This window comes from Rattus norvegicus, chromosome X, assembly GCF_036323735.1.
Source record: "Rattus norvegicus strain BN/NHsdMcwi chromosome X, GRCr8, whole genome shotgun sequence".
Classification (NCBI taxonomy): Eukaryota; Metazoa; Chordata; class Mammalia; order Rodentia; family Muridae; genus Rattus; species Rattus norvegicus.
Genome location: NC_086039.1, coordinates 131,970,770 through 131,982,946, shown reverse-complemented (window position 1 = coordinate 131,982,946; position 12,177 = coordinate 131,970,770). Strand labels below are relative to the sequence as shown.

The 12,177-nt window shown below is 40.4% G+C and overlaps 1 protein-coding gene across 5 annotated transcripts in view; it reads right to left on the bottom strand.

The window, feature by feature from the left end:
- The window catches only part of Ocrl (OCRL, inositol polyphosphate-5-phosphatase), a 62,524-nt gene that overhangs the window by 35,352 nt on the left and 14,995 nt on the right, over window positions 1-12,177 (bottom strand). For all 5 annotated transcript variants that reach the window (XM_063280090.1, XM_063280089.1, XM_039099845.2 and 2 more), the window contains 2 exons: window positions 11,482-11,561; window positions 8,527-8,565 (listed from right to left, as the gene is read on the bottom strand). Coding sequence is in view for 3 of the 5 variants with exons in the window: in XM_039099845.2 (XP_038955773.1) it covers window positions 8,527-8,565; window positions 11,482-11,561 (119 nt within the window). In the remaining 2 variants the exon portion in view is untranslated. The remainder of the gene's footprint in view (window positions 1-8,526; window positions 8,566-11,481; window positions 11,562-12,177) is intronic.

Sequence of the window (12,177 nt, the reverse complement as noted above, 5' to 3'; positions counted from 1 at the left end):
CCATATGCTTACCACTACCTTTTTTTTCTTTCAAACATGGGTTCTAGGGATCAAACTTGTCCTCATGCTTGGACAAAAGAGCATTTTACCAACCAAGCCACCTCTACAGCCCCAAAAGTGTTTTGTAGGGCATACTGATAGTGTGCCCCACCTCAGGACAATAAACACAGACTATCTGGGGAGGAATTCCAGAAATGTCTCACTATGTAGCCCAGGCTCCTTTCAAAACATTGATCCTGCCTCAGGCTCCTAAATGCTGGAATTATAGGCACCTGCCACCACACCTGACTCCACTGGTTATTTAAGAAAAATACTTCTTAGGGAGTCCAACATATAATTACATTATAAATCGGAGGCAAATGCAACTTGGAACTGACTGGTGTCCAAGCAGATTACGTCTTCCACAGATTGGATTTTAATTCCTGGTCTCAAGTGATGCCCTTGCCTCAGTTTCTCATGTGATGCCCTTGCCTCAGTTTCTCATGTACCTGAGACTATAGACAAGCACTATCATGCCTGGCTTAAATACCACCTATAGACGACTCCCTCTCCATCTCTGTCTGGAAACTGCTTTCTCCTGAGGTCCATTCACTGGGCTATACCACCTTCTCCTTCTTCCTCTACAAGACCACCACTCTGTACAAACCTCGGAATTCAGAATCCAATGCCTGCTACATAAGACTTTACTTCCACTCAATTGCCTGCCATTATTCAGTCTTGCTTAAAAACTGACACAGAAAATCCAGTTACCACCTTCACGTTCTTCACCCAGTGGCCTTCCCATTTGGCCTCAGCCCCCATTGCCTCACTCCCTGTGGTGACTCCCTCAAAAATATCCTAGATTTTCCACCACAGAAGCACCATCCCCTAACATGCAACATAAATCAAACATCTCACCGTGACTATTAGTCACTGGCTCCTTATCTTTTCTGTAATTGTTTTTGACCTTGTGGAACCTTAGCCCCATTAATCCTACTAGCCCCAGTAATCTCATTTGCTATACCTGGAACCCTTCTTGCTTTCACTTCCCTTTTTCTCAAACAGATGTCATCATCATTGTCTGTTGCAGAAATCCACAATTGTCTTACCTCTGGTCTCCCACAGCATCTATTTGGCTAACCTCCAACCCGCAAGAGTCCAACTAAGTGCCTTCTCCATACTTCCACCAGAGCAAGCAGAGGAAATAAGCACACAAGTACACACGTATCGTGCTGGTTCTATGGTCCGAGATGTTGCCTTGACATAACCTCAATTGAGAAAATGCCTCCAAAAAGATCGGGCTGTAGGCAAACCTGTAAAGCGTTTTCTTAACTAGTGACTGATGCAGGAGGGCCCAGCCCACTGTAGGCGGTGCCACTTGGGCTGGTGGTGCTGGGTTCTATAACCAGACTGAGCAAGCCATAGGGAGCTAGTCCGTAAGCAGCACCCCTCCATGGCCTCTGTGTCAGCTCCTGCCTCCAGGTTCCTGCTCTCTTTGAGTTTTTGTCCCAATTTCATTCAGTGATGGACTGCGATGAGGAAGTGTAAGCCAAACCAACCCTTTCTTCCTCACGTTTTCTGGTTTGGTGTTTCATTGTGGCAAGAGTGACCCTAACTAAGACAAGTTGGTATCAATGTAGTAGGGTATCGCTGTGACAGAGCTGATCATGTTTGGGGGAGGATTTTGAAAGGATTTTGAAACTTTAAACTAGGAAAGCCATTGAGTGCTGAGAGCTCAATGGGCTGCTCTGAGGGAGCTTAGAAGCTAAGAGAGCAGTGCAGAAGATGGAGGCCTGGCTTATGGAGTTTCAGAGGGAAACTTAAAACCTCTAGGGGGCTATTTGTTATTTTTGATTACATTTCTGTGTTTCTGATTGGTAGAGGCTGAAGAATCACCTATGATTACAAAGATAACCAAAACTACAAAAATGAAACCTTTCCTTGGCTGGGATATTCAATGCTGGTCAGCTGGAGCTGAACATTCAGCAGTGATTAAGACGAGCATTATTGAGAGGAAATCTCTCGGGAAGTGTTTCCTCAGAGTCAACACACAGAAGCTGTGTTCCAGAGGCAGCCAAGGTTGTACCTTGTGCTGGCAGCCGAACTTGGCAGTGTAAGAGTTACCCAGGAAGTGGTTTTGAAGGCATGAAGGGTCAAGGAGAGCAGCTGAAGGCTTGACACTGTGAGAAGTCAGGAAGTGCTATTGATGAAGTGGAGTCCAGATGCAGCAGAAAACTAGAATTTTGGAGCTGCGAGTACCTGGGATGACTACTAAGAACATCGGCAGCTGTGGAGTGGAGCCTGCCCTAGCTTAGAAGACAAGCTGTGTGGGCTACAGAGGACAGAGCTGGAGAAGTGACCCAAGCCCTTTGGAAGAGCCCAGAAGATGGTGAGTGGATCCCAGACATTGGACATTCTGTTATTAACACTGTTGTCATCTTGTACCCACAAACTGACTTCGAGTTGTTTCTTCCATTAGCTCCCAAACATTCCTTCCTCAGAACCCCTCTCCAAACTGAGGTTGGTCTTTGGCTGTGTGCCACCATGCCTAGTTTTTGTTTTTGTTTTTTTCTACTTTTTGTAGTGGCTTCTCCTATATGTAACTAAAACAAAACAAAACAAAACAAAACAACAAAACAACAACAACAAAAAACCCAAAAAAACCCCAAAACAAACAAATAAAAAACCAAAACCCAAACAACAGCAACAAACAAACCAACCAACCCCAGAATTCATTGAATTATCCAAAATTATTTTTCATTCCATATAGCACTGTCTTGAGTTTTCTGTGAAGCTGAGCACACTCTGTAACTGGGCTGCCCAGTGTCTGGCTAGTGAGCTCTTGAAATGTGATTACTGAAATGGAGCCACTGAATTGTGAATTTTACTTCTAATTCATGTAATCAGGTATATGCATTAGACACCACTGTGTGAAACAACGGAGCTCTCAACACAATGGCATCATCTCTCATGGTTTGGGTATCATTCACATGCTAGTGAATTAGCTTTACTCCTGAGTGACATATTTTTTTGGCTGCCAATTTGTCATCCACACACAACTGTCTCAAAGAAGTCTCAAACAGGACCAAAACTGCATTCACTGCGACTGTGGCTATGTGCAGAGGACCTATAATAATCAGCCAGTCAACATTTTAGCATCAAGTGTAAAGGGGTTCATGAGTCTCCTATTACTGAGGAGCTATGGACAGCTGGTGGCTTCAAGGGGAGAGACAGTCAGTTTTCCCTAAGGGTGTAGCTTCTGATAGGTCAGTTACTCTGCAGTGGATGACTCCATGCTCAGCAGTAAGTAAAATGATAAAAATGTATCCACAAACAATAACTTATATTTTAAAACATGAATGTTTGATGGTCCCCTCAGGGAAATGCAGCCCGTCTTCAAGATTTTTATGCAAATGGTATCATCATCTACGTTCCTTGGGAACCTTGTCTTCATCCTTGATATTTCTCTTCCTCCCATCCCTCCCACCCAAGCTGATTCTTCTTGGCCTTACCTCCAGCTTCCTTTATCAAATCTGCTCACTTTTCTCCATTTCTCTCACAACCATACTCTAGCATAAACTACCAAAGCAGCCTCGTAAGTAGTCTTTCTGCTTCCAGGCAAATGATGCTATATCAGCATAAAAATCCTCCACTTCTCATTTTAAAGTCTAAAAATGCAGATTCAACACTGTGGCTTACAAGATTTCATAGCCTCTCTTGTCTCAGTGCTCAAGGCCTTTTATTTCCCAGAAACTGCCAGGGTACTTCTAAGTTTGGAGTCTCATAACCCCCTTTATCTGGAATATTCATTTTTCTTCAGTTGTTGCCTGTGTCTTAGGCCCTCTGTTCCCAATATAAATGTCTCTTCTTTGGAAATGCCTTGCCCGAGTACACTGCCTAATTTAGTGACCCCTCATGTAAACTCTTTGCACTTTTTCTTGTTAGTATTTATTAAATCCACATTTATGTAAGCATCTAATCCTTCTAAAGGTCACTTTTGTCCATTAAAATACATGATCCACCAAGAGTGTGTTGCTTTCTCTTGCATTTTTAGAGCTTAGCACAGTGCACAGTATTCAAAATGTATTCAGATGTTTATGGAACACACTTATCAATTATAGGCATGTCTGTGGCTCTGGCAACAAAAAGCACGGAAGGAAAAAGGAAAGCGGAAGCAGGAATCTTATCTCTGCTGTGCTCTGATGATTCGGTAGGATTTACCATCAGGTCTGACAAATAGAAGGCACTCAACAAATATTTGCAGAATAATGAATAAACTATGTAGGTACTATTTAAAAATCAGCATAACAGAGTTCATCTAAAGGTCATAAAGAGATAAAAGAAAGAAAAAGGAAAATAAATTCATTTCTATGAAAAATGGAGAAAAATTAATAAAATTCAGTATATGTGTACATTTTCAAGAAACAGCAAAAACTTAGTTTTTTTTTGTGGTTTTGTTCTTTTTGTCTGTGACATAGTCTTGCTATGTGGCTCAGGCTGGTCTTGAACTTGTTATAGCCCTGGCCTTGAATTCACAATCATCTTGCCTAAGTCTGCCAGTTATCCAGACTACTACAGGCACATGCCATGTCTGGTTTAAATAGAATTTATTATTTTTTTTAAGAATCAGCAATTCATCAGAGAAATATGTCTTTAACTGGGAAATACAGTTGAAGCATCCCCAGTGAAACCCACAGCCACATAAGGATTAATACCATCATTTAATATTGGTCCTCAAATTCTCATTGGTACAGTAAGAACTGAAACAAAGCCAATGGCTTTAGCTATTAGAAACAAGGCGGAATAGTTATTTGAAGATAATTAAGGCTATAGATCTGCCAAAGTCGGAAAATATAGCAAAAACATTAAAATAAGTAAAGTGACTGGATAAAATATCCAAGATTTATTAGTTGTTCTATATGATAGTAGTAAGTAAGCAGAAGAAAACAGAAAAAAATTTCACACCAGTAGCAAATCACATCCACCATGAAATTCTCAACCTAAAATTTTGATGTATAAAAGAAACTACAAAATTTTACTGAGAACTGTAAGATAGGAAATAAAGACTTGCATTATGTTCCCTCAAGATAATTTTACAAAGAAACTAACACTATGACAAAATAGCTATGGTAAAATACTGGTTATTAAAAATAATGTTTGAACAAACAGGCATGGTGGAACAAAACAATCCCAGCACCAGGGAGGTAGAGGGAGGATCAAGTGTTCAATGTCATCTTTGGCTACATAGAGAGTTTGAGGCTAGCCTATGAGAGATAGAACCCTGTCTCAAACAACAACCACAAAATTATGTTTAAAATGATTTTAAATGTCATAGGGGAAATGTCATGGTAAAGTGCTAAGTGAAAATCTATGATAAAAACTATTAAAAAAAAAAGCAGTAGGGATATACCTCAGCTGTAGAACAGATGTTTGCCAGGTACCAGGCCTCTGGGTTCAATTCTTGGCCTTATAACCCTCCCACAAAATCTATGTAGAAGGACTCCAATGATATGAAATACAAACTAACACAATAGGAAATACATATAAATGTTAGCTACAGTATAACCTCAAGATTATATGCTAAATTTCAAAGACTGTATTTGTGTATGTACATGCACACATGTGTGTGTGTGCATGAACATACATGCACAAGAGTGCAGGTGTCTGCAGAGTCCAGAAGAGGGTGTTGGGTCCCCTGGAGCTGGAGGTATATAGGCAGTTGTGCACCATCTGAATCAGATGCTGGAACACGAAGTTGGGTTCTCTGCAAGTGCAATACTTGTTCATAATTGCTGAGCCATCTCTCCCATTCTACATAATAATTTTAATTTGATACTTCAAGACTTTCTGTCACAATTATACATAATTAAGATGCATTAACTTTAGAACTAGGAAAACTACTTTCAAGATGTTCACCACTAGTATCTAGACAATATATATTTATATTAAAATCAGTCTTGCCCATTAATAAAGGGTACCGTTTTCTAGATTTCAGATTGTTGTCAGTCTTGTGCAACGAGTGCTTTTACTCACGGAAATTTCTCCCTGACCCTATGTTCCTTAAAACAAAAACAGAAACATGTTTGGAGACAGGGGGTACTTTATATAGCCCAGGCTAGCTTGGAACACACTGTGTAATGTAAGGATAGACCTGAATTCCTGATCTTTCTGCCTGCACTGCACTGAGGTTACCGATGTGTGCTCCCACACCCAGTTTATAGAGTGCTGGGATGGAACCATGGCTTTTTGGATGCGAGGCAAATACTCTATCAAATCAACCTAATCATGTCTCCAGCCTGCTGCTGGTTCTGTCTTTTGTCTAAGTACAAAACAACACAGATTCTAAGTTATTTTCTCTCTTAGCTACCTGCAACAGAATTAGCAGCTACTTTACATAACAGTTTAGGAGCAGTCATTAAGATTTCCATATTCTATGATTAAGAGAGGAATAATACACCCAAACTAGAAAACCATTTAGTACACATTAATAGTGCTAAGGGCAGAGACCATCTCCAAACAAAATTATATGCAACCTGTAGCCCCAAGATAAATGGCAGGTTCTGCTTATCCAAGGATCAAGCAAGAGATAAGGTAAACCATTTGATTTAGATTTGTATGGTCAGATACACTTTCCATAGCAACCGAACAGTAGCCGCAGTAGCAATCAAGTGCCCATTTTCTCCTCTCCAGAGAACAGTACAATTCGATGATAAACAAAGAACGTCTTGCACAGAAAGTCAGTGATTTGCATTAAATGCATAAAAAAGGGACAGAAACAGCAAAAAGAAGACCATGTTCCCTCTGATGAATGGAAGCCTTGAGGGAACAGGGCTTAAGTAGGGCACAAATTATTTCAAAAAGGAAAAGAAATAAAAGAACAAGCAATTTAATGGAGTCTGTGCCTTTCAAAATAATGTAAGGAATAGATGAAAACATTGTTAATTCACACAAAAACATAAAAACAAGGTGGGAGTAGACTCTAGAATATAATAGTCGGAAGATAACATTTATTCAGCCACAAAGATAAACAGAATCGTGACACCTGCAAGAAAATGGGTGTAACTGGAAATTATAATGACACTGTTAGCAAAGTATCTCAGATATGGAAAGGCAAATGCTGCATGTTTTCTTTTCATATGCAGAGCCTACATTTTAATGTGTATATGGGTGAATGTGTGTGTATATATGTGTAGGGGGGTACGGTCATAAGGCTAGGAAAGGGGCCATGAGAGAAGAAAAGATAGCTTAAGGGAAGGCTGAGGAGAGGGAAATCAGGGTAAAAGAACTATGTGATATGTAGGCAGAAGGTGGAACAGTGAGAAGAAGGGGGTCAGAAGGAAGGAGGTAGGCTGGTATGGGACGAGAATCCAAAAAAAAAAAGATATGCTGGAAGAGGCCATGATGGAACCTATTACTTTGTATACTGTTAACAACAGCAGCAGCAGCAACAGCAGCAGCAACCACCACAGAATAGGCAAATAGTGAGTATTGAGAGAGGGAGAATCTGCCTCTGGTGGGAGATGAGCCTCTAATACATTATCCAATAGAAAGTGCTCAGCTCTGAAACCATATACACACAAACTGAAACCTTCAGTAGGCTGTATTTATATAGTTATGCATGCATGCATGTACACTAATATATAACAATAATAATTAAAAAAGAGGCTATCCATTTGAGGCGGGGTCATGAAGCAAGCTGGGAAGGAGTGACCTTTAGAGGGGCTGAGGTGGCAGGATAGGGAAGGAGGAAAAGAATGTATTTATATTTTTATTTTAAATATATATTCATATACATTATGTATACACATTTTAAAAACCCTAATATGTCTGTAGATAGCTTAGTCAGTGAAGTGCTTGGCATTTAAACAGGAGGACCTGAGTTTTACCTTCAGAACCTATGTAAAGAAGCTGGAAACGGTACACACTTGTAATCTGAGTTGAGGAAGCAGAAACAGGTAGATAGATGGTTCCTGGTGTTTTACTGGCCAGCCAGCATAGCCTAATTGATGAGCTACCAAAGGTGCACTCCGCCTAAAAATACTACCTATTGTAGTACACACATGTACATGGACACACATATACATGGACACTCATTCATGAATGCACATGCTTGTCTGCATACATACATACACACACACACACACACACACACACACACACACACACACAAACTAATATAGAAACGAATGACCCATAAACCTCAAGCACTTTAAGCATTTCCCTAGTTCTTCGTATTAATCCGTCCTACAGCAACGAAATGATTGGCATAGACAATGTTTGCAGCTTCAAGTAGTTTCCAGCTCCTCAGCAAAGCTTATCGCACTCAGCTTTGGAGAGGTTCTTAACAGCCACCTGTGTTTCCTTAGGCTCAGCTGGAATGGCTTTGAGAGATTTGGGATAATTTTTAGGGCTGCTCTAAGAAAAATGGTGACTTTGGGATGAGATGGCAAAATACACAATACACCCCTGAAAGTCTCTTAAATGTAAAGTATTAATAAAGTCAATATTTGTAGAATGAAAACCAGCGCCATTCTGAAAGATACTCACTGTTTGAAGCAATATCAATCAAAAGAGTTTCTTCTGCTTCTGAAAGGAGGAAAAACACAACAGAATCACAGTGGAGAAAACCACTCATTACCACAGAAACAGTATTTCATAACGAAGTAACAGCATTACTCAGTTACCCCGAGTCTTAGATCTCATTAAAGAATCCTTTGTTTTTGTTGGGCACGCTTTTTTAAGAAAAGGATTTTAAAAGCCCCAGGCTATAAAGAGTATGTGCAATTCAACTTAAAAACATAATAAAACAAAACAACATCATCATCATCAACAAGAACAACAAACGGAAAGAGAAAGAAACCGATCAAGGACCCAAGTGGGGCTCCTCAAAGAAAAGCAAGGGATGGTGACTTAATAGTAGGGAACATGTTCATGCACGTGAAGGAAAGCTTAGCTCTCGGTGTTCTTCAGATCTTAGAAAGCCAGGGAAGTGAGTAAAAGCCTCCAAGCAGACTTATTCTCACTGACTTATCTTTCAACTCAGATACAGTCTCTGAAAGTTTGTCAATGATCTCCTGATCTGGACTTTTGCCCTAAGAATGGAGTATACTTAAGTTCTTGGCTCTTAGGCTTCAGCGAGTGCCTGTGGGTCTAAGAGGTTTCCTACCCAGCATGAAGCTCCGTCTTAATTGGAGCACTATTCCTGAGAGTCGCTAACTGAAGTGATGACGATGAATAAAGACAATATAGTATAGAATACATAGAGGAGTACTACTGAAGGACAAGAAGAATGAAATCAGGTCCTGCTGGCCGTATGCATGGAACTGGAGAACACTATGCTGAGTGAAATAAATCAATCATGGAAGGACAAATATTGCATGCTCTCACTTACATGTGGAAGCTCAGAGTGAAAAGAAGCACCAGAGACTAGTAGGAAGTAGTAGGTATGGAGGGGGAGGGAGGAATGGATAGTTAAGTACCGTTAGCTAGGAGGACTACGTTTCTAGTGTTTTTCTGCATAGCAGGGTAACTAAGGTATATCACCCATTTACAGATCTTAAAAGAACTAGATGAGTTGGATGGCTCCCAATACAAAGAAATGTTATTATCTCAACTGGATCATTACATGTTTCAAATTGGTACACTGTACTCCTTAATACATACAAATGTTATGTGTCAATGGAAAAAAGAGAAGACAGAAGACAGCACAAAGCAGTTTGCAAGCTTAGAGTTCTCTTTTTTTTTCACATTGGTCTTCCTGGACTTCCTTTTTTTTTTTTCTGCCCCAAGTATCTGAACTCAACCTATCTTTTCCTTTCCGACTTCCCCAGATTTGAGCACAGCCTAACGTCTGACTCTTGATTCTGTGCTGGAATCACCAGGATCTCTGTTGATGAGATGGGAAGTTGCACACTTCTCTTGCTCCCTCAGCACATGAGATTCTACCACAGGTTCTATTAGTCAGGTACAAAAGAAATAAGGAGTAAGGCACTACGTCGTCGTCGTCGTCTACTAGCAGAATGGAGTCTCACTACTATCCACTGCAGGGTGAAGTAACTGGGCTGTGAACACAGTCTATATCCACTGCTCTGCTGTGGTACTCTTTAGCTCTGGGAAACTCTGAGTGATTAGCTTTCCAAATAGATACGCAAGTCAGGAAATGGAAAGGAAGTGAAAACTCAAGGGCATAACATTTCAATTTGTCATGGTGGAAACGATCGTGTACTTGTTTTCCACTGGAGTCTAGCAACTGGCCATCTCCTTCTTATTAAAAAACAATAGAAGTGAGACCCCAGACGTAGTAGCAAATTAGAAATACATGCTAGAACAGCAAAGCCTTTGGCTCTTTTGTGGAAGGCTTCCACTTGCAAAGTCACTGAGTGCAGTAACCTACTGTGGCACTGGGTGCCTTGTTTAGTATCTCTCTCCCACACAGGGGAGACTCAATAGCTGACTTGCTGATCCATATCCTATAGACACTATTCCTTGTAGGCATTTCAATATGCCCCCTCCTCTTCCTCCTGCTCTTTCCCCATTTCTCTGCTTCGGCTTTCTGGGATAATAGGTGTGAGCCGCTCTGGCCAGCTCAGTAGTTTTAGTTCTTAATACATACAGTGTTTTCTTTTCAGCATGCTGTCTTAAAACTCATGCACACTGACTCTATTCACTCAGAGGGCTAAATCCTGAGCAAATAACAGATATGTGGGAAGATTTATGTACAGAGATGTTCATCCCATTACTATTTATACCACTGAACAGTAAACCAAATGTCAACCAGAGGGAATAATTAGATTATGAGCCATTCATAAAATGGAAGGGCGTACAGCCACTGGCACACAGCAAACACTCATAACACAGTAGCAAGTGGGCGAGAGAAAAATGTTATATAGGATGAGTCCAGCTTCCTTTCTAGAACAAAGTGAGGTCGCAGAAGCAGTACCTCCCACATAGCTCTCCCAGTTTTTGAATGTAGCAAATGAAACATGATTTTTCTATGTTCAGTCCTCAAATGTAAGGACAGAAAGTCAAGTACTTCTTTCCCAGAGCTATGATTCACAAATGTCAAGGCCTAAGAACCAACATAACTGACTGTGCGCCAGCACAATCTGATACTTCATGGTGCCAAGGTGTCTTAAATCTAGTACTTTGGAAACAATGTGCTGAATGTGTGTGAATCCTTTATAACAGATAGAATGTTGGTTAAGCCCAAGATAGTACTTTAAATCCACATGTATGTCAATCAGCATCAAAGATTACTTACAGAAATCTTCAGCTCTCCTCAGGGAAACAGGTGATAAATACATTTGTATTTTAAAACATAATTCTTCGGCATTTTTAACCACAACACTTTTCAATGGTAGGCTAGAAGTGCTAACTTTTCTGTGAAGCGTAATATATTTCACTTTATAAGCAGTGACAAATTTGAATATGTACGACATTATACTCTGCATTAATGGCCAAGGAGAAGCCTTATAAAACTAGCTAAGTTATTAAAGCAAGTACCTTGAACACATCTGAAGTGGCTATTTATAGGAATGATATCTTGAACATGCTGTTCCTTCCCATGCAACTGGATTATTAACCTAGAACACAGAAGAATATATCAACAAATAGCTGCCGAACATGACTAATCTTTAGCAACAAAGCACTGCTGTCTTGCTACACAAATATAATCTGTGTTTATTAAACGAGCAGCAGTGAGTCCACCTGATCTGAGCATCATGATTACTAGACGTTGTTCAAGGGCTAAAAGGTGATCAATACCTGAACATCCAAACTGCCTTACATGCATAAAGAGCGTATAATAGTCTATGTCCTAAGCACAGGCTTAAGAGCATGCACTTACATACCTTCACTGTATGACCATTAGACTGAAGAACCTACAGCTTAAGTGAACTTGTTGACGGCAGGGACTGTGGCTATCTTTCTGTTATAGTAATTCTAATGCTTAGTGTAGAGCCTGGCATATCTAAGACACTGGTGTGCAATGAATCAATGAATCAGACAACTCATTCATTAGCTTTTCAGGTTCAGTTGCATGTCTTTGACCAAAGATGGGTGCTGCCACTTTCACACACACATGTAAGTTACTAAGGAACAAGAAGAGTCACTCCTGGGCCAGTCAAAAGAACACTAGCAGCTGAGGATGTAGCAAAATTCCTGAATGGGTTGCCTTGACACCCTTTGTGCATGTCCTCT